A 23,157-nucleotide genomic window follows, 5' to 3' on the forward strand; every position below is an offset into this window, starting at 1 on the left:
ACAGTGTGGTACCACTTTATATCCACTAACCTGGGTACAATAAAAAAGTTTGATAAGCACTGGTAAAGATATGAAGGAATTAGAACTCTCAGAAACTTCTCATGCAGCATTAAAAAAAAACTATGACATTTTTTCAAATGTTGGAATGGGAATACCTCTCAGGCGTAAGACATAAAAAATAAAAATGTGCATATAAATATGTGTACTTGAGTATTTAAAGATCTTTATCAGAGCCAGAGAGAAAAATCACCTGAATGGCTAGCATCTGATGGGTAAACAAAGTCATACATTGGAATATTATTTAGCCATAAAAACAAAGTTTTCATACATACCAGCATGTGGATAAATACCAAGAACATAGTGATTGCATATCATCTCTAAAGAGACGCCAGCCATAGAAGATCTTATATTGTGGATTCCAACTATATGAAATGGGCAAATTTGTACAAAGTATACTACTGGTGACCCCTTAAGGTTTAGCAGATATACCCGGTAAATTTCACTGGGGAACCCCAGATGGAGCAAGTGCAGTCAGCCTGCCTACTCCAGATGGAATCCCCGTGGCAAAGAGCTTCCACAAGCAAGGCCCAGGTATGCAGGTTCCAGGACTGAATCTCCAGGCTGCATAGTGGTAGAGGACCTGGGCCTTCCCTACCCGGGTCCCCATCCACCCAGCAGACTGGCTGTCATGCCCACAATTTGTCTCCGGGCGCCACTTTAGCGCACCAAGAGCCCTGAACCAGAGACTCCCAATTGAATCCCAAAATGGATTAGTGCCATACAGAGATGTCTCTGGAACCCAACCATTTACAATCTAGAAATTTACATTTACAATTGCACCTGTGTGAGCTCTCATGATATTCAAAATGAGTAATGGAAAATAAATTCTCTAGCGTCTGCCCCTGGCAGGTAGGCTTGAATGGTGGGAAATTCAGAGCAAAACATAATGCCCCAAATTAGAGAAGAGTATTGGGGAAATTGTCTCCCATAGAGGCAGAGTAAGGACTGGGATGTGGGTGGTGAAAAATGTGCACGGATGGACGGATAGGTGTTTCATCATTGTGTGGCTGAATCTCAAACATGAAAGCTTTGTAACTCTATCTCATGGTGATACAATTAAAAAAAAAGTAATGTGGAGTTCATGCCTAATTCAATCAGCATAATCAATGGCTGAACAAATAGCATTATTAATAAAAACAAATAAAGTTTAGGGGGTAGGGGAAGACTGCTAATCTAATGCATTATTTTTTCCTACTTTGGTGGAGTGGTTCTAAAATTGATTAAATGTTCTACTAGTATAACAATTGATATTTTTTTCTAAGTTGAATGTTTTAGAAATGGCTGCATAACTGAACTTACTAAAATTCACTCTACTGTCCAATAGGTGAGTTGACAGAATGTGAATTATATTAAAATAAAAATGACATTTAAAAAGAGCGTTGGAGCAATAGCACAGCGGTAGGGCGTTTGCCTTACAAGCGGCCAACATGGCCGACCCGAGTTCGATTCCTCCGCCCCTCTCGGAGAGCCCGGCAAGCTACCGAGAGTATCTCGCCCGCACGGCAGAGCCTGGCAAGCCACCCGTGATGTATTCGATATGCCAAACACAGTAACAACAAAGTCTCCAATGGAGACGTTACTGGGCCCGCTTGAGCAAATCGATGAACAACGGGAGGACCGTGACCATGACCGTGACAAAAAAAGAAGGTCTTGAGGCAAGAGAGCTGGTATAGAGGTTAAGGTATTTGCCTTGCATGCAGCTGACCCTAGTTGAAATTCCCATGATCACATATGGGCATCGAGCAGGAATAGCCATTGAGCACTGCTGGGTTTGGTCCTATCCCACCCTCTCCCCTTCAAAAGTCAAGTCGTTTAAGGTACTTATTGCAAGACTTTACTTTCTTAAGATTAGTTTTACTATTTAATAATAGATATTTTAATCTTTATTGTCTCTTTAAAATAAAGTCTTTTATTTCTAAAATAAAAAAAGTAATCAGAAGACTACATGGACCTATTATATAAAGTAAGTTACTATCAATTTTGTGCTAACATTTTTTTTTTTATAATTTATTTATTTATTGAATCACTGTGGGAAAAGTTACAGAGCTTTCGGGTTTAGGTCTCAGTCATGTAGATACCGAACACATTTCCCTTTACCAATACTCATTTTTAACCCCGAACCCCAATAGACCCCCACCTCCCACCCCTCCCAATTCTTGTGAGGCAGATGAGTTCTAGTTAATACTCTATCTACTTTGACTAGATAGATTATTTCGATAGAAGATGCACAATTATTGTTTAGAGTTTACGACCCACCCCCCCCCCCCAATCAGACATGCTGAAACAGCGTTGTGAAATGATTTGCTTTCTACAACTTGGTTTAAGAATAAAATGAGGTCGCGCGGCCGCAATAGCGGCCGCGCGGTTTTGAATTTCTGCTATTTTACTTATTGACCCTGGAAGAATTTCTATTAAAAGTTAGCTAGTTAAGAGATTGGTTTCTGTGCCCTGGCGTAGTGGCCGTGCCGGAGAGCCGCTCGTGGGGGGCAGCTGGCGACCTCGGTGGGGCGTGGGGGACGGCCCACAAAGCCCCCCTTCCCATGACGTCCCCGCCGCTCCCCCGAGCCCGGCTCAAACCTGCTTTCCACAAGGCTCCCGTGCGGTGCGCTAACATTTTAACTACTAATGGAAGGCACATTGCTGTATTAGGATCCGCAAGATATGCTGAAGTCTGTGTTCCTTATACTGAATTTAAAAAGGGAAGATTGTGTATAATCTTTCAGAAAAAAATATTTTTGGTTTCTGGGCCACATCTGCTTTTGCTCCAGTCCTTTGGACTATCTTCCTGCACCTAAGAAAATATTTTAATAAAAATATCAAATAAAATGACTTACAAGTAGATTTGTTGCCATTGGTAAATAAAATTATTACTTATAAAGGGAAAAATAGAAATGCTCATTAAACTTTGCATTCATTGCTTTGACTAATAAAAACTGATAAAGCTATCAATCTTGAAATTGTAGCAAGGAAGAACAAAGATTCTTATCCAGGTGACAATTTTAAGGGCATTACATTTGTAAATGGAAGCGAACAATTCATATCTTTCTGTGTAACACGTTTACTCATAAAAAGAAAAATGCCCTCAGTGTTATCAGGGTCCACCTTTTAGATTTTAACTAGACTATTTGTGTAAGAATAAAATAAAGGTTGTTTAAGAAAGAACTGCAAGTATCAAAGATCATTTTCATTTTAATTTGATGTTTACCTGGTAGTGATATGCTGGTTGCTGATAAACTGGCTGAGCTACCATCACAGGGGAGCTAGATATTGAACGTGACTATATAAGAAAGGAAAAATAGAAAAATCATTTTAAGCAAAAAATTTTAAAGCAGTTTATAATAAAATTTTTCTGGAATTGTTACTTAAATGCCACTCAATTTATAGTTTATGATTGGAAATATAATTTTTCAATCTCTTGATATAATCAACTCTACCTGTTTATTTAAATCATCACAGCATTCCTAACTCTATATGGTTTAATTTCCAAACTAATCTTAAAACCACCACCAGAAAAGCTTAATTTTAGTCTGAGATGTGCAACCTTAAAAGATTATAACAGTATAGTTCTAAGAGGAAAATGGCCACTGGACACTGCCTGTTTCTGTTATGGAGAAGAGTAGTAGACGCTGATGTTGATACAGCATTTAGGATTGAATGAATCACCATATCTGATTTTCCCACTACTTACAAAGTTAACATTCTATTCATTTGTTACTTACAAAGAAAATATATTTACTGAATTATCTGTCAAATTCTATTTGACTAATTTGACATTTAGATGAATCAATTCATTGGTAAATTTATAAGTTATTTGTTTGGAGAAAGTCTATATGATAGGGGCTCAGAGATACTACATCAGTTAGGGCACATCCCTAGATAAAGATGTGCCCTGATTCAATTCTCAGCAGCACATGATCCACCAAGCATTTCTGGGTGCAGCCCTATAGGTCCCTCAGTACCAATCGGTATGCAGGCCCTGAAGCCTGCTTGCACTGGCTGATGAGATCTGCAATATCTTGTGCTGAACTGAGAATAACCAGTGGGACCCCTGGGTCTCCTGAGCACTGCTGGGAAGTCCCCCCACTCAAAGAAGTTTACCTAACATGCACACATCTGATGATTCAAGGAAATGGCAAAAGCCATAAGTTATTTGAAACCAGATCATTAAAGAAGGAGCATGATATTACTACACAGATAAAATAGGATTTAATAATAACAATTAAAATTATTTCCTAATATGATTTAATTTTACCTTAAAATTTTTTGGGGGGGCTGGAGCAATAGCACAGAGGGTAGGGCACTTGCCTTGCACACAGCTGACCCGGGCTGACTCCCGGTTCAATTCGTCCACCTCTCTCTGAGAGCTCAGCTAGCTATTGAGAGTATAGCGCCTGCACAGCAAAGCCTGGCAAGCTAACCGTGACATATTCGATATGCCAAGCACAGTAATAACAAGTCTCACAATGGAGATGTTACTCGTGCCCGCTTGAGCAAATCGATGAACAATGAGAGGACAGTGCTACAGTGCCCAAAACTGAAACAGGACACCACACAAGCAAGGAATGTGTTCTACCACTAGGCCACAACTCTTTTAATGTTCATTTCACCGTAAGGCTGAAGGAAAAAAATGTTCTGTACAATTTGTAGACAATCACATGCTAATAATAAATAAACTAGGGAAAAAATGATGAAATTTACCACAGAAGCTTAAAGGAGGGGGAAAATCACAGTTTAGGATATATAGAAAAAAAAGAACATTTAAAATTCAACGTACTTTCATGATTAATGTCTTATCAATCAGAAAGTAATTTTCTTAAGAGTGGGGAAACTCCACAGGCTGAGTACACGCTTTACATTCTGGAGGCTTTGGTTTGACCTTGAGTACCACATTCCCTAAGCACTGAGCACAGAGTTGTCCCTAAGCCACTGGGTGTGGCCCACAAACAAATAGAAAAGCAAAGTAACTTTCCTAATTGATTTAGGGTAAAAATTAAACCAATATGCCTTTGGTCCCTAAAGAATATTTGGCAGTATTATTCCTAATAATAGGAATAATATTGTGGTTTTCCTAAGTGTGTAACACTTCTTGGTTTTTGAGGTCACTGATTTCTGTGCTCAGAAGTGAACCCTAGTGGTGTTAAGGGGACCACATAGACTGGGGTTTTGAGTCAGGTTTGTAGCTGCTGCAGTTATAGCAAAGGCAAATGCCTTCCCTCCCATACTAGCTATGCATTCCCAAATGTAGAACACTTCTAACATCCTAAAATGTACAGAAAAATCACTCACAGCAAAGAATCAACTCATTCTAACAAGGTTAAAAAACTCTGGTTAAAGCTAAAATTATCTTCTAACAAAAACTTCTGTCCATCTGCCCATCTGTCTGTCTGTCTGTCTGTCTACCAGTCAATCTCCCTCTGTTTCACCCAATCGCCCATCCATCCCTTAATGGAAAATCACTAAACTTGTTTGTTTTTTCAAGAATAAGATGATTCTGATTAAACTTGGAAGAGAAGCCAAGTGAACGAAATTCTCTGGTACACTGTCTGGTCTTCTGGCTGAAAATTCTGAGGCCTCTTCAGAAGGGCGCAGCATGCCAAGTCCCCGCCCTGCAGAAGCTCCCAACAGCCGCACAAACATCCTGCAGCCTCTGCGATGAAACAGCTCAGTTTCACACTTCACGACTAATCTTGGAAGAGATAGTATGCCAATGAAACTCCCAAGTACACCAGTTTTTGGGTTAAAGACTCTAGGGCCTCTTACGGAGTTGGGTGGAATGCTAATCATCCTCGTTCTACAGATCCTGGAGCTTCTGGAGCGCCAGGAAGCATGACATCTCTTAACTCCACAGTACTGACAGCCTACTAGGAGTATAGCTAATTGGATGGAAAGTAGCAGAGAAGGCTGCTAAGCTCAATAGGCAAAAACAGTAACACAGAAGGCTCAATTAGGAACTAACAGTTCAGTTAATCCTCAGACAGTGACTTTAGTAACATCATTGTGAAATATAACAATTTTCACACATTTTCTTTTCTGAACAATTTTCTGATAATTCCATTTAGTATTTTGTTGTAACAAGCAATATAAAAAATAAATTATTTGGGCCAGAGAGACAGTATGGTGGATAGTGTGTTTGCCTTGAATGTGGCTGATCCAGGTTTCACCTGGCATTCCATATGGTTTCTCAGAGCACTGCCAGGGGTAATTCCTGAACCCAGATCCAGGAGTAACCCCCTGAGCATTGCTAGACGTGGCCCAAAAACCAAAAAATAAATTATTTTGTACCTGTTAAGAGGGCAGGCATGGGGAATGTGTCAGAAGCTGGGGACAGTGGTGGAGGGAAGATCACATTGGTGTTGGTATTGGTAATGGAACACTGAGTGCCTCAAACAACTGTATTAAGAATAATTTTGTAAACCACGATGTTTAAATAAAACTTAGAAAAAACCACGAGATGGAATGATAGTGTTATCTCATAAATCCTGCATCAAAGACATTACACCAACTTGAAAAAAGAAACAAGCAAAAGAACAAAAGTAAACAAAAGCATACCAGAACATAAATGACTTTTTAATGAGAGTTTCAGGATTTTCTGATTCAACATTTAAAAAATCAAACGCATTACTATACCCTAGACTGTTAGGTAGTGTGATTTTAAAAAAATGCCATTCATAAATACAATAAAGTACTATCATACCCAGGAGTAAATACAATAAAATCTGTGTGAAAATTTTTTAATGGAAAAATTTATTGATGGACAAAGGCTTAAATTTTCATGAGTTTGAAAATTTCAAACTCATGAAAATTTATTATAATACCCAAATTTGCTAAGATAATCTAGATATCTAATGGGGTTTTCATAGAGTTCAACAAGCTGGATTATAAAATGTATGCTAAAAGAAAAGATAGGCAAAGGTGAGTCTTAAAGTCTTAAAGAAGAAAATTAGAGAACTTCCCTATCATATTATTATTATTATTATTATTATTATTTTTGTGTGTGTGTGTGTCACATCTAGTGATGCTCAGGGGTTAATCCTGGCGGTGCTCGGACCATGTGGGATACTGGGAATTGAACCCAGGTTGGCCATGTGCAAGGCAAACGCCCTACCCACTATACTCTTGCTCCAACCTTCCTATCATATTTTAAGACTCAGGACATAATAGGAATTGAAACAGAATTCAGAAGAGGGCATAATATACCAATGAAACAGACTAGAGACCCCAGAAAGAGACGTCCCTTCCAAAAATGTGGTACTTGATAGTAAATTCATTTCAAAACAAGGGATGAGGATAAGGATGGATCAGTCAATTAAATGAATATAGAGAATACCTATACTTTTATAAAAAAAATACTGAAATCAAAGTCATGAAGAAAAATATTTGTCAACATTAAAATAAAGTATTTGTATAGAACAACAACAAAACTACAGTTAATGGATGAGCCATATTAGATGTATTAAAAGACGGTATTGAAAGGAAGAGGTAACATTTCATCCAGGAAATCAAACTAAAAGGTTAAAAACAGACATACAATGTACAAAATTCATATAACGAATGTAAGAAAGAAACAAATTACCCTAACAAACTTGAAGGATATGAAAAGAGAGATCACAGGAAAAGAAACCAGAATGGAATATCACAGCAACTACCCAAATAAAAAGTAAACCAACATAATACATAATAATTGTGTTATAGAAAAATTAAAAATCCAGTAAATTAAAGCGAGATTATAGAGAAATTGAAGTTCATTCACCTGTTGGCTAAAGACATACTTAGGAAAGTTGTTTGGCAACAGTTTAGTGAGAGATATTTCATACACCAGAAATAGAAAATTCTACTTCTGTTTGTTTATGAAAGTGTTAAATCAAGATAGAGTAAGAAATATTGGGGGTTACATGATCAAAAATAAGCTTAAGAGTATTACTTTTGAGATTTAAAACTTCGTAGTTACTTTTCTTCTATATTTGTACTGACTCTGAATATGTCTATTTACTATTGGTTCTTCTTTTCAGAACCACACTCCCACCTACTCTGGGCCCCTTTCACTATCATCCTTCCTCTCCTCATGAAAGGGCATACTTCTCATTTATGCTGGATCTTGCTATCATGTTTTATTCTGAAATATGAACACTATATGGAGAAACAACAATTAGATGATTCAAGAGGGCAGTGCCTTTGAGAAAGTGGAGCTTACAGCAAAAAGCAGCCATATTAGGCCAAGATTAGTACCAGGAATTTTACTCCATGGCTTGGAGGCCAGTCACACATGCTAGGGGAAAAGGCAGCTCAGATAGAGAAGGGAGCACCAAATAAAGGTTGTTGGGAGGATCCTCCCAGGATGGAAAAAGCATGCTGAAAGTAGACTATAGACCAAACATGATTGTCACCCATTGCCTCTCTTGCAAACCACAGGATCCAAAAGGAGAGAGAGAGAACAAAAGGGAATGCCCTGCCACAGAGGCGGAACGGGATGGGGGGATGGGGGGTGGGAGGGATACTGGGATCCATGGTGGTGGGAAATGGGCACTGGTGGAGGGATGGGTATTTGATCATTGTGTAATTGAAACCCAAGCACAAAAATTTGGAAGTCTACAACTGTACCTCATGATGTCTCACTAATAAAAAAAGAAGTTGTTAATTCAGATAAGGAAAAAAAAAGTAGCCATATTAGTAGTAAAAGTAAGAGGGTAATGTTTCATCCAGAAAATCAAACTAAATTACATTATGGTCAAAACTGCATATTTAACTTACATTATAAATTTGAATTTAAAAATAATCCTGGTTGGAAAGATAGTACAGTGGGTGGGGCTCTTGCCTTTCATTTGTCGGATCTGGGTTCAGTCCTTGGCATCCTATATGGTCCCTGTCTAGGAGTGATCCCTGAACCATGAGTAAGCCCTATGTAAGTCTATATTCCCCACAAAAATCCAGAACTTTTGAATGTAAGTTTTATCTAGCTATTACTATTCAACGAACTAATTTAATTAAGTAAATAAACAATAGGGTAAATGTTCTTTTTTATCATGATATAATGACATACAACAATTCTGGGTGTACAATAAAATATATATATTGTGAAATAATCACTAAAATAAAACTAGATAGCATTTGTCATCACACAGGAATTTTTTCGCTTTTTAAAATCTATTGCTATAGTAGTTTCAGTCAGATGGGCTGGACACATAATAAGATTTGGACACAACCACTGGACTAGAGTCATTACCGACTGGATTCCACGGGACGTCAAAAGATCGCATGACTGCCCACCTACGAGATGGTCAGACTTCTTCGGCAAGATCTTGAATGATTGGTTTGAGGCTCTTCATGTTCCAAGAATGAGCAGATGCCATTAGGCTACACTAGCACGCAACAGGGGCGAATGGAGACATTACTGGCTCCTGCTCAAGCAAATCAATGAGTAACGGGACGTCAAGTGATCAAGTGATCCAGTGATAGTAGTTTCATAAGACGTACTTAAGGCAAATCCACAATATGTCCAAATTATTTAAACTCTGATGTTTTAGATTCTAAGTTAAAATGTGAACACATAATTTTTCATTAAGTTTGAGGATGCATAAGCAAAAAACTCTGAAACCACTGTTCTAGACAGATTCTCAAAAATGCATACATGATTTGAATGTTCACTATGGCCTGGACTGCAGAAAAAAAGGTAAAATGTGCCATATTAAAAAGAACAACTACTGCTGGCATAGAAGCAGAGAAAAAGAACTCTTCTCTCACTGCTGGTGGGAATGCCAATTGGCCCAGCCTTCCTGGAAAAAAATATGGACATTCCTCAAAAAATTAGAAATTGAACTTCCATAGGACCCAAGTAATACTGCTCTGGGAATATACTCTAGTGGCACAAAAATACAATGCAGAAAAACCATCTGCACTCCTATGCTCATGCCACCATTCACAATAGCCAGAATCTGGAAACAACACAAGTGTTCAAGAACAGATGAGTGGATAAAGAAACCATGGTACATTTAAACAGTGGAAAACTACACAGCTGTTAGAAAAATGAAATAATTTTTTATACATTGCTTATACATGAATGGTTATGGAGAATATCATGCTGAGTGAAATCAGAGGAAGAGGGGCAAACAGAATGATAGCACTTACTAGTGGGATATAAAACAACAGCAGAGATGTGAATAATATCCAAAAACATAGAAACAGGAGCCAGGAGGACTGGTTCATGGTAAGAATCTTGCCACAAGGTGGAAGAAGGAGTGCAGTAAGGACAGAGAAGGGACCTATATGACAATTATAGTTGGAAATGATCACTCTGGACAAAAACTGAATGCTGAAAGAAGGTAAAGTGATATGCATGATACCCTTTCAATAACAATATCGCAAACTGCAGTGCCTAAAAGGAAAATAAGAGAGAGAGAGAGAGAGAGAGAGAGAGAGAGAGAGAGAGAGAGAGAGAAGAAAAGTGTCTGCCATGGAGTCAGGCTGTGGGGGGGATAGGGGGAGGCGGATGTGAGGGAAACTGGGGACACTGGTGGTGGGAAACGTGCACTGGTGAAAGGATGAGTGTTGGAATATTATATGACAGAAACTCAATCATGGACATCTATATCTCATGATGATTCAACAAAAATTGAATGGACGTACTTGAAGATGGACGTACTTTGTCGGACTACAACATCCAAAAGGAGTTCACTCTTCATCGCGTTTTGAGACTTCGGGGTGGTGCAAAGAAAAGGAAGAAGAAGTCTTACACCACTCCCAAGAACAAGCATAAGAGAAAGAAGGTTAAACTGGCTGTCCTGAAATACTACAAGGTGGATGAGAATGGCAACAAAAAATAAGGGTAAAATATGTCTCAATGGGAAAGTATACCGAATATTATAAAATATCAAAATAGGTAACCGGATATACTAAGATTACCATGCAGTGATCTAAAAAAGTGTAAACATGGTTTAAACCACAGGTCAGATATAGTGTTTAAATCTATACAAACAATATTATATTAGGATTGCATACACTTGAAGTAAAAATATGTAAGACACAGAAAGCTATTTTGCTTATTTAAGTAGGAAAAGAGATTAAGTGAATGGAAACAGAGATTCCCTGGATTTACCATCTTTTACTTCCTCCTACTGAAAAAACTAAATATGTCAAGATGTTATCATCTATAAGCTTGAGTGATAGTTAAATGACTATTATATTATTTATACTTGTCAGCTATAAGTATTTCACAAATAAAAATGGACAGAAATAGATGAAAATTCTTTTAAAGTAAAATTACTTACAGGCCAAGATGGTGGTACGGAAGTTACCTCTGGAGTTTGAAAATAAGCAACACCGTTATGATATGTGTAGGGATATCCAGTAGAAGTTGTTAGGTACATAGTTCCAGCTGCTGGCATTATACTGGAACCTAAAGCAAATATTAATAATGGAAGTGTTTAACCTTTAAAAATATAGTTTCTGAACCCTGGAAAATGTTTATATTGGTGCTGTATTTTCACTTGGCCTTTGGACTCTACTTATAAATTAATTTCCTCTCTGAACGTTCTTTAATTTGTAAAACCAATTACTTATACATTTATGATTTAAACTATTTTACATAAAATATTTTAAAGATATGTAACCATATAAGATATATTTAAGCATCATTGTTTATGTAAATTTTATGTACAAGCCAAATAACTGAATTATAGCAATTTGTGTAGATATATTCATTGGCTAACAGCTTTCCTAAAACAATTAATTAAAACAGTATTTTAATGATGTACTCCAAGATTCTAATATTTGATAAAGGAATCTTGCAAAAATAATGAAAAATACTTTAGTTAATACATACGAGGGATCCCTACTTGTTGTTTTCTTATTGCTGGACCAATATTCAGTTTCTTATCCTTATAATTAAGTTTTTCAGCCTAAAAAGAGCAATTGAAATTATTTGATTATTTTGGCACTATAATTTATAAATTTAATAAGAAAGTGTGAGAAACAATAAAAAAACTCACAATATAACATTTTTTTGAAAGCAGCAAGCAGAATAGGAAGAGGAAACATGTTTTGGACTTAAATAGATCTGCATTTGATTCTTGGATCCAAACCCTGGTCTTAATTCTTCATTCAGAATAACCAAATCTTTATTTATAGACCCCATATTTTGGAATTTGTCTAGCTTCTTAAAAGAAGCAAAGAGGTAAAAAATTCAAGTTGCCTGATAAACGTGGTCCCTTATGTCAAACAAGTCTTCATTTCTGCTTTTACACTAAGTATCCTATAGTATTGTTTTTATGATTTTATTTATTGAATCACCATGAGAGCAGTTACAAAGCTTTCGGGTTTAAGTCTCACTCATACAATGAAACACCCATACCTCCACCAGTGCCCATTCTCCACCACCAAAACCCCCAGTATACCCCTAACCCACACCCTCACTCTACCTGTGGGGTAGATGATTTCCACATTACTCTCTCTCTACTTTGATCACATTCACAATTTTGACACCAGACCCATCATTATTTTTTGGGATTTTACCCCAACACTCAGATCTGCTGAAAAGACAATAGTAGACAATTTGTTTTCTATTGCTGGCTACAGTAGTGGCCACGCAATTTTGAAATTACAAAATTTTAACACTTAAATCTGGAGGATTTCTGCCAAAATTTGCTGGGTTCTGAGATTTGTTCCTGAGTCTCTGGGATCATGGCCATTAGGCAGCTTGATCAGGATCCAGAAAGGCCGTTCATGGGTGGAGACTCAGGGTCTCGTTGGGACAGGGAGGAAGGGGCCGGCTCCACCCCCATTCCGTGAGGCCCCGCCTATCTCGTCACTGCATGCCCAAACCTGACTGTCCAATGGCCTCTGGCGGATGGGGCCACCAAGCCGCCAAGGGGGAGCAGGTGAAGGGACAGCACCCTGTCCCTCCTGTGGTGGCCCAGTGACAGTAACCTACTGTGGGGTCCGGACGCATTTCTGCCAAAAGCTGTTGGATTTTGAGATTTGTTTCTGAGTGTCTGGGATTATGGCCATTAAGTAGCTTGATCAGGAGCCAGAGGCTGTTTGTGAGCGGCGACTCAGGGTCTCGTTGGGGTGGGGAGGAAAGGGCGGCTCCACCCTATCCCGTGAGGCCTCGTGTGTCTTGTCACTGCAGGCCCAAACCTGACTGTTCAGTGGCCTCTGGAGGATGGTGGCCACTGGGCCTCCAGGGGGAATAGGCCAAGGCATAAAACCTACTCCCACCTGGGGTGGCCCAGCGCCGGTAATCTACTGCAGGGATCGGACACATTTCTGCCAAAAGCTGCTGGGTTTCAAGATTTGTTTCTGAGTCTCTGGGATCATGGCCATTAAGCAGTTAGATCAGGAACCAGAGAGGCCATGCCTCCAATTATATAGCTGAGCCGGAGGTGGTTTGTGGGTGTGTCTCCAACATACCTAACTTTTGGCCATTTACTTTCTTGGTAAACTTTGCCCCAAGTGTTTGGGGTCTGGCCGAAGTCACAGCAGCAATTTTGGGGTATCTGGAAGTCTGAAGGTGCCATCAGGCTGCTGATGCACTCGCCTCACAGGTATAGATTGACCTGCTGGCGGTACTATACCATGTTACCATGTTTTCTACATTTTTGTGCTTTTTGTTGGTGATTTTGCTTTTTTTGGCTTTTTGGGTCACACCTGTGATGCACAGGAGTTACTCCTGGCTTTGCACTCAAGGAATTACTACTGGCGGTGCTGGGGAATCATACAGGATGCTGGGAATTGAATCCAGGTCTACCACGTGCAAGGCAAATGCCCTACCTGCTGTACTATCGCTCCAGCCCCTGATTTTGCTATTTTAAATGACCCACAAGCATAGTACTAAAATGGTATTACTAAGACAAGTTGATCATCATGTATCTTATGAAGAAAGTATGTTAGACGAGCTCATTTTTCAACTATGAGTTAGCACTGTTGGCGCTGAACTACTGTTTATTAAATCACTGTCACTGTCCCCCATTGTTCATCAATTTGCTCGAGCGGGCCCAGTAACATTGTGAGACTTGTTACTGTGTTTGGTATATCAAATACGTCAGGGGTAGCTTGCCAGGCTCTACTGTGTGGGCAAGATACTCTTGGTAGCTTGCCGGGCTCTCCGAGAGGGGCGGGGAAATCAAACTTGGGTCTGCCATGTTGGCTGCATGCAAGGCAAATGCCCTATCTGCTGTGCTATCGCTCTATGCCCGTATATTAAATGTAGTATTTTAAAACAAAAACTCACATAAAACAAAGTTCTGTATTGACTGATGCAAATATGAAAATATTGTGGCCAAAAACTTGAAGGAACCTAGCCCTGAATGTCTTCTAGGAGCAGCTGGTCATTATTTGTGGTGTTCATGGCAACTTCGTGGGTTTAAAACTATAAATACAGTCACAGTCCTCCCGTTATTCATCGATTTGCTTGAGCGGGCCCAGTAATGTCTCCATCGTGAGACTTGTTGTTACTGTGTTTGTTACTGTGTTTGGCATACCGAATACGTCACGGGTAGCTTGCCAGGCTTTGCCGGGTGGGCGAGATACGCTCGGTAGCTTGCCGGGCTCTCCAAGAGGGGCGAAAGAATTGAGCCCGGCTCGGCCAGGCCGGCTGTGCGCAAGGCAAACGCCCAACTGCTGTGCTATTGTTCCAGCCCTAAAACCATAAGTAAGAGTTGATAATGTCTATCTAACTCAAGTTCTAATTTTTCCTTAAAAATTAGTTATACTTGGCATAATTTGTTATTCAGAATTTGAGTCTATATTCTTTCTCTAGGAATAATATTAATTTACATAATTTTTTTCATAAGAAGAAAATTTCGGGTAACCTCCATTCACCCTGGGAATCTGAAGTGTTCTATTTTTTTAGTTTAAAGTGCTAATAATAACACTTTGTCAATAATATGTCAGTATGTTCTTAATTTAAGAAGCAAATAAAATGAAAAATTAAATTAAAACTTATAACCATAGTTGTGCAACAATTTAAAATTTGGTTTTCTGCAGATAAAATTTCTCTGTCACGGTCACGGTCCTCCCGTTGTTCACCAATTTGCTCGAGCAGGCCCAGTAATGTCTCCATTGTGAGACTTGTTACTGTGTTTGGCATATTGAATACATCACAGGTAGCTTGCCAGGTTTTGCCGTGTGGGTGAGATACTCTCAGTAGCTTGCTGGGCTCGCTGAGAGGGGCGGAAGAATTGAACCCGGCTCGGTCGAGTGGCTGTGCGCAAGGCAAATGCCCTACCGCTGTGCTATTGCTCCAAGCCATAAATTTCTCTGTAAACATTTTTTTTAATTTGAAATTTTCAGAATTCAATGTCAGCCTTACAATGTGAATAAGTTAAAAACAAAACCTTTTAATAATTGATAACTGTATTGGACCTCCATAGAAATGTTTTACTGAAGTTTTAAAGCAGCTTTTAATTTATTAAAATACCTTAAAAGATTAATTTCAAAGAAGGAAGTTATAAAACTTGAAAGTTAAATAAAAACAATGAAAGATCTTACCTCTTGTAAAATTTTTTGTGCATCTTCTTGAGTTTCAAAAGTTACAAAACCATACCTAAATAAATGCATGAATTATTGTATTAGAATATTATATTAGAATCATATTGAGGTTTTAAAAACATTTATTTCTTAAGAATGGGTCATCATAGGTAGAATTCTTTGATGGTATGACAAACATGAAAAACTTTTTTTTTTTTTCTTTTTTTTTTTTTTTTTTTTTCTTTTTTATTAGTGAAACGACATGAGGTACAGTTGTAGATTTACAAATTTTTGTGCTTGGATCTCGGTCATACCCCGATCAAATACCCTTCCCTCCACCAGTGCCCATTTTCCACCACCAGGATAATATCCCTCCCCCCCATCCTCCCATCCCCCCATCCCCCCCTGCCACTGTGGCAGGGCATTCCCCCCTGTTCTCTCTCTCCTCCTGGGCGCTGTGATCAGCCAAAGAGGCATTGAGTGGCGAACATGTTCAGCCCAGTCTACTTTCAACCTGCATCTCCCCTCCTGGGAGGATCCTCCAAACACCCTCCACTTGGTGTTCCCCTTTCTATCTGAATTGTCCTTAAACATGAAAAACTTAAGAGGAGAATCAGTCACAGTTTAACACTATTATATTTTTTTAACTTTTATTTTTATTTTTTTACTTTTTTTTAATGAATCACCATGAGGTACAGACTTACAATTGAGTTTAATACTATTTAAGTCAATTTAACAGTTTAATCTATAACAGGAGTCAGGGACTAAAACGGGAAAAATCCAAACCAAACCAGATCAAGAGTTTGAGATCTGACCTATATATAAAAACGAAAACATGGGATTCATATTAGAGTTTAAAAGTTAGAATGCAATGGATATCTGTCTTGAGCTTTAATCATCACTAGTTTTGGGGAGAGGTATTCATGGAGCCCTGAGGGTCACTCCCTGTGATACTTAGCCCGGTGGATGATTCAGTGCAAGGACCTGAGGACACAGTGTTTCTTGGGTCCTATGTTGCAGGGGCCATGAGGGACACACCTGATGATGCTGGGGGGCTACCACAGCAGTACATGGTAATGCCAGGGGAAGTCTGTGATAATGGAACAAGGTTGGGCACCACATGCTATCTCTGTGCCCCATGATAATCTTTTAAAGTGATATTTATTTGACCGTGATTGATTTATTTGATAAATAGGAATGCACTGTAGCACTGTCCTCCCATTGTTCATCGATTTGCTTGAGTGGGCACCAGTAACGTCTCACAACAAATTGTGAGACTTGTTACTGTTTTTGGCATATCAAATACATCACGGGGAGCTTGCCAGGCTTTGCTGTGCAGGTGAGATGCTCTTGGTAGCTTTCCAGGCTCTCCGAGAATGAAAATTAAAAAATAAAATAAAAAATATACAGTGACAAAAGTTATCACAGGGGATGTCAGAGACAATTTTGAGTCTCTCACCCTAAAGTGAGTGAATTATATCAGCTTTGATGAGAATTAGGAATTTAAGGATAAAAACCAGGAATTCAAGAAATAAGTTATTGGAAATGGGAAATGTTTTGACTATACTCAGGGCCATTCACCAGACATGATAAATAGGAATAAAATACAAAAAAAAAAGCTTAAAAATATTTCAACACAATGGAGTTTTGCAAATGGAACATTCAAACATTATTTTCACACATAAATGGATAGGGAAATTATCTTGCTAGCATATTATTCAAAAAATAAAAAATATGCATAATCCATATATTGTATTTGCTTTTATATATAATTAATACCTTCAAAGTATAATTTATATACTGTTCAAGATAGATAAATGACATATGACACATCCAAAAAGCCAAAGGAGGAAGACAAAAATAGAAGAAACAAAAACATATATCCTCCAAAGTGAAATCTCAATATGTGTTGTAGAAGGAAACTCTGAGTACTATTCAGTTTACCTGAAATATTTTTCCTTCTGTTCTTAATTACTGCTGTTAGAGTTAGTTTTTCTCACAAGATATTTCTCCTCCTTTACTCACCCAAACATTAAATAAAAGTTAAAAATAACTTTCAGACTAGAATTTTTTGGCAGAACACATACACCACCCAGCGGAAAAGGAATAAAATACACTTTACACTTTCATATGTGGTTTTCTTTTTTCTTTGGTTTTTAGGCCACACTCAACAGTGCTCAGGGTTTACTAGTGGCTTTGAGTTTAGGGAGCAATCCTGGTGGTGCTCAGGGAACCATATGGAGTGCTGGGGATCAAACCCTGGGTGGTGACATGCAAGGCAAGTGCCCTACTCACTGTACCATCATCTCTCCATCCCCTTTCATACGTGGCTTTTCAATGACTAAAAAATGATTCCTACCAAAAATATTGCAAATTTGATTAGTCAAATTTAAAAAAGGGACAATATCACTGCAGATAGTTTGTGGGTCTAAATATGTATGTCATCTCTTTCAAAATAACTTCGATGAAGGATATCATCTCAAATCTTCAAGTGAGATATAATTTCTCACTAAAAGAATTTCCTGTGCACATTATTGGTCTCATTCCTATCAAAATGCCTCATACAAAGGAAATCACAATCTGTCAATCTCCATGATCTCATCTATTTTATTTTTATTTATCTTTTAATGTAGGAGTACTGCTATTTATTCAGTCACTGATTAGGCTGATTGAATTGGGCATGAAATCGACCTTAGTTTTTTTTTTCATTTTTAATAATTTTATTTATTGAATCACTGCGAGACAATTACAAAGCTTTTGGGTTTAAGTCTTGGTCATACAATGAAACATCCATACCTTCACCAGTGCCCATTCTCCACCCCCAAAAACCCCAGTATACCCCCATCCTACACCCTCCCCCTACCTGTGGGGCAGATGATTTCCATATTACTCTCTCTCTCTAGTTTGATTACATTCAATATTTTGACACTAGACTCACCATTATTATTTGGGATTTTACCCCAACACTCGGATCTCCCAAAAAGGCAACAGTAGACAATTTGTTTTCTATTGCTGATTATGAATAACATATCATGTTGCACGGCTGCAGTAGTGGCCACGCGATTTTGAAACTCCAAAATTTTAACAATTAAATATGGAGGGATTTCTACTAAAACATGCTGGGTTCCAAGATTTGTTCCTGAGTCTCTGGGATCATGGCTGTTTAGCAGCTTGATCAGGAGCCAGAGAGGCAGTTCGTGGGTGGCGACTCAGGGTCTCATTGGGATGGGGAGGAAAGGGCAGGCTCCACCCCCAACCTGCGAGGCCATGCGTGTCTCGTCATTGTGGGCCCAAACCTAACTGTCCAGTGGCCTCTGAAGGATGGTGGCCACCAGGCCGCCAGGGGGAACAGGCCAAGGCACAATACTTATTCCCACTTGGGGTGGCCCAGCGCCGGTTACCTACTGCAGGGACGGGACACATTTCTGCCAAAAGCTGCTGGGTTTCAAGATTTTTTTCTGAGTCTCTGGGATCATGGCCGTTAAGCAGCTTGATCAGGAGCCAGAGAGGCCATTCGTGGGCAGCCACTCAGGGTCTTGTTGGGATGGGGAGGAAAGGGCTGGCTCCACCCCCATCCCATGAGGCCCCGTGTGTCTCGGCACCGCGGGCCTAAACATGACTATCCATTGGCCTCTGGGAGGATGATGGCCATCAGGCCACCAGGGTGAACAGGCCAAGGCACGAAACCTATAGCCACCTGCGGTGGCCCCGCATCGGTAACCTACTGCAGGGACCGGACACATTTCTGCCAAAAGCTGCTGGGTTTCAAGCTTTGTTTCTGAGTCTCTGAGATCATGGCCATTACGCAGTTCAATCAGGAACCAGAGAGGCCATGCCTCCAATTATATAGCTGAGCCGGAGGTGGTTTGTGGATGTGTCTCCCACATACCTAACTTTTGGCCGTTGACCTTCTTGGTAAAGTTTGCCCCAAGTTTTTTGGATCTGGCCAAAGGCACAATTTTGGGGTATCTGGAAGTCTGAAGGCACCATCAGCCTGCTGATGCACTCGCCTCAGAGGTACAGACTGACTTGCTGGCAGCACCATACCCCCATGATCCCATCTATTTTAACTCCATGGTTAAGCTTTTCTTTTTATTTTATTATTATTATTTTTTGAATTTTGGGTCACACCTGGTGATGCACAGGGGTTACTCCTGGCTCTGCACTCAGGAGTTACTCCTGGCCGTGCTCAGGGGACCAAATGGGATGCTGGGAATCCAACCCGGGTCGGCCGCGTGCAAGGAAAATGCCCTACTCGCTGTGCTATCTCTCCAGCACCAAGCTTTTCTTTTTAGAGGTGGGGGTTTTGGACTACACCCATGGTACTCAGGGGACACTCCTGGGTCTGTGCTCACTGATTGTTCCGACAGAGTTTAGGACATATTTGGGTCAGCCACAGAACCAGGTTCGGCTGTATGTTAGGCAAGTGCTTTGTATTATCTTTCAAGCTTCTACAGTTTCTTCTTTAAAGGAGAGGTTTGGGTCACACCAGCAGTGCTCCAGCCTTTTTTCTCATTCTCATGGTGTTCTATGGACATCTGTGGTGCTGGGGATCAAATCTGGGTCAGCAGATGGGACATTTAGTTTGATTCAAATGAGATTCCCAGCACCCTATATAGTCCCCTGAGCCTTCCAGGAGTGATCCCTGAGTGCAAGAGCCAGGAGTAAGCCCTGAGCATGGGTATGGCCTAAAAACAAAACAAAAATCAACCAACCAAAACACAAAAAAACTTTTTTAAAGTCAGTAAATTACATATTTTCTCCTCTTAAAATTGGATTTTGTATATGGAACTCCATTAAAATATCTCTAATGTTATTAGACAGTTTTTAAAAACTCAATCACCCTGCAATAGTTACAAAGCTTTCATGATTGAGTTTCAGTCATACAATGATTGAACAAACATCCCTCCACTAATGTACATTTTCCACCACCAATGTTCCCAGTGTCCCTCCTGCCACCCCCATCACAGCCTACCCCCAGCCTCTATGGCAAACGATTTCCTTCTTTCTCTATTTTTGGGCCTTACGGTTTACAATGCAGATACTAAGAGTCCATCATGTTTGGTCCTTTATCTAACTTTCAGCACACATCTCCCATCCCGAGTGATCCCTCTAATCATCACAGACTTAGTGATCCCTTCTCTATCCCAGCTGTCTTCTCCCCCAGCTAATGAGGCAGGGTTCCAACCATGGAGCAATTTTCCTGGCCCTTGTCTCTACTGTCCTTCGGTGTTAGTCTCCTATTATGTCATTTTATATTCCACAAATGAGTGCAGCCATTCTGTCTGTTCCTCTCTTTCTGACTCATTTCACTTAGCATGATACTCTCAAAGACATTTCTTGATAAATCCTATTTATTTTCCTCCATATCTATTCTCTTTAATACAGCAATTAAAAATTATTCTCATTAGAGTTCTCTTAATAATCTTGAAATTATGTTTCCAAGACAAAAAAATCTACATTCTTTAATGTCAGTTTTTTTTTGTAAAAAAATTTATGGTCTAAAGCAGATATACAACTTACAAAAAAAGTGTATGATTCTCTATCACAAACCATAATGCCTAAAATGAGACAGAGAGAGAGAGAGAGAGAGAGAGAGAGAGAGAGAGAGAGAGAGAGAGAGAGAGAGAAGAGAGGTGCCTGCCATATAGCCAGGCTGCGGTGGGGGGTGGCTTGAAGGGGTGGGAGGAAAACTGGGGACACTGGTGCTAGAAAATTACACTAGTGGAGAGATGGGTTGGAACATTGTATGACTGAAATGCAATCATGAACAATTTTGTAATGCTCTATCTCACAGTGATTCAATAAAAAAAGAGTGTATGATTCCTTTAGCTTCTTGTTTCTGAGGCATTATGGTTTGAAATACACTTTTGTATTGCAAAAAAATCATACACTTTTGAAGCTGTATATCTGCTTTAGACCATATTTTTTTTTTCACAAAAATAAACTGACATTAAAGAATGTATATTTTTTATTTTGAAGACCTAATTTGAAGATTGTTAAGAGAACTCTAATGAGAGTGATTTTTAATTGCTGTATTAACCATACACATCTTATGCTTACTAGTTAATATATGAAATAATCCCTTAGCCTATACAAGAATAATTTCCCAACAAACGGAGAAGTAATATATTATTTCCATTTCTCCAAAATAGAGACAAACAGGACACTTGAAGGTAGAAGAAAAAAGAGGGGCATGAAATTACCCCTTTAAAACGAAGGACAGGAACCAATTCTGGGATTAGAGCTACTTCCCAGTGGAAAGGTGTTGTCTCTCTCTGCCCCACCTTCCTGCGTGCCCATGGTGTGATTCTGTGTCTGTATAATCTATCCAAAGGTACTTGTCCTTTCCCTTTGTAAACTGCATTTGACTTGGATTAAACCAACAACAACAAAAATAAAATAAAAGGATGGTCTGGGAGATACAGTTCAAAGGGCGCACATGCTATGCATGTAGGAGGCCCAGGCTCACTCCCTGGCACCACATGATCCTCTGGGTTCCAAGTTGAGTAGCCTCTGAGCTTTACTGATATGATCCTAACATCTTTCCCACAAATAAAAAAGCAGCACAAGTTAGCATACAAAACCTAATAACCCAATAAAAATACAATTGTTAACTCTATTATCTATAGTGATACCAACCCTTTGGATACTCCAGCTCTGTCATTTACAATCTTCACTTCTTTTACAGAGCCATACTGGGAAAAAAATTTTCTTAAGTCATTTTCATTTGTCTAAAGGTATAAAAAAAGCCATGAAAAACTTTTAATGAAAGACAAAACAACTTAAATTTGCTTTAACAGACATAAAAGATGATACATTAACAATATAGATATGAAAATACTTTAATCATAAAAGGCTTGAAACCATAAGATAATTAAATTCAACAGTCTTTATGTATCAATTGTTGTCAAACTATTTTATATAAAATTAAAATGTATGTAAAATTTTGAATTAACAAAACTACAAAGAAAGTCCACTAGAACTGTTTTATACTTCATAAAGAAGTTTTTGAATTAGATAGTTATGACTGTAAAGGGCATTTGCTATTAGCTCTTGTGACATGGCAGTAGAAGTAGGTTATGTTGGCCTATAATAGGCCAATAAGTTGTCCAATAAGACAATATGGCAATTTGTCCTGCCAAAAAAATTTAACTAAAAAAGTGATACAAGTGGAATGGTCACAAGATTTTTGACATTTTATCTGTAACTCAATATACATGTTAGCTATACAGGTATGATATTAAAATAAAAATCTGAGCTATAATTACTGCAAAATTCAATATAGCTATAAAGATGATTTGATATATCTAGTTTTAGCTGAAACAGTTTATACCACTTTTCTAGAGTATTGTTAAATTCATAGCAATTTCATTTTTTATAGCTATTTGCCCTCAAAATAACTTTAAATATTCTTAGAAAAATATTTCTTTATATAGAGAGAAGAAAAGATATGCCTAAGAGCAGAGCTGTAACTCTTAAGTTATGGAACCAGTGACAAAAAGGATTTCTATATTAGAAAATTTAAAACAAAACTTTTGTTAAAAAATCACTAGCTCAATTTTTCAGAACATTCACTGAAAATAAAAGGAGAGAGTATAACTCATACAATTCCCTTCCTTTGGGCCAGGGAATGCG

General features: G+C 38.8%; 1 protein-coding gene across 1 annotated transcript in view; it reads right to left on the bottom strand.

The window, feature by feature from the left end:
* Positions 1-23,157, bottom strand: part of BOLL (boule homolog, RNA binding protein) — a 37,373-nt gene that overhangs the window by 6,851 nt on the left and 7,365 nt on the right. The window contains exons 3-7 of the mRNA XM_056111899.1: positions 22,162-22,253; positions 15,541-15,595; positions 11,876-11,951; positions 11,322-11,449; positions 3,266-3,337 (exon numbers count right to left, since the gene is read on the bottom strand). Coding sequence (XP_055967874.1) covers positions 3,266-3,337; positions 11,322-11,449; positions 11,876-11,951; positions 15,541-15,595; positions 22,162-22,253 — 423 coding nt within the window. The remainder of the gene's footprint in view (positions 1-3,265; positions 3,338-11,321; positions 11,450-11,875; positions 11,952-15,540; positions 15,596-22,161; positions 22,254-23,157) is intronic.

The sequence above is a fragment of the Sorex fumeus genome, unplaced genomic scaffold (genome assembly GCF_029834395.1).
Source record: "Sorex fumeus unplaced genomic scaffold, SorFum_2.1 ptg000014l, whole genome shotgun sequence".
Taxonomy (NCBI): domain Eukaryota; kingdom Metazoa; phylum Chordata; class Mammalia; order Eulipotyphla; family Soricidae; genus Sorex; species Sorex fumeus.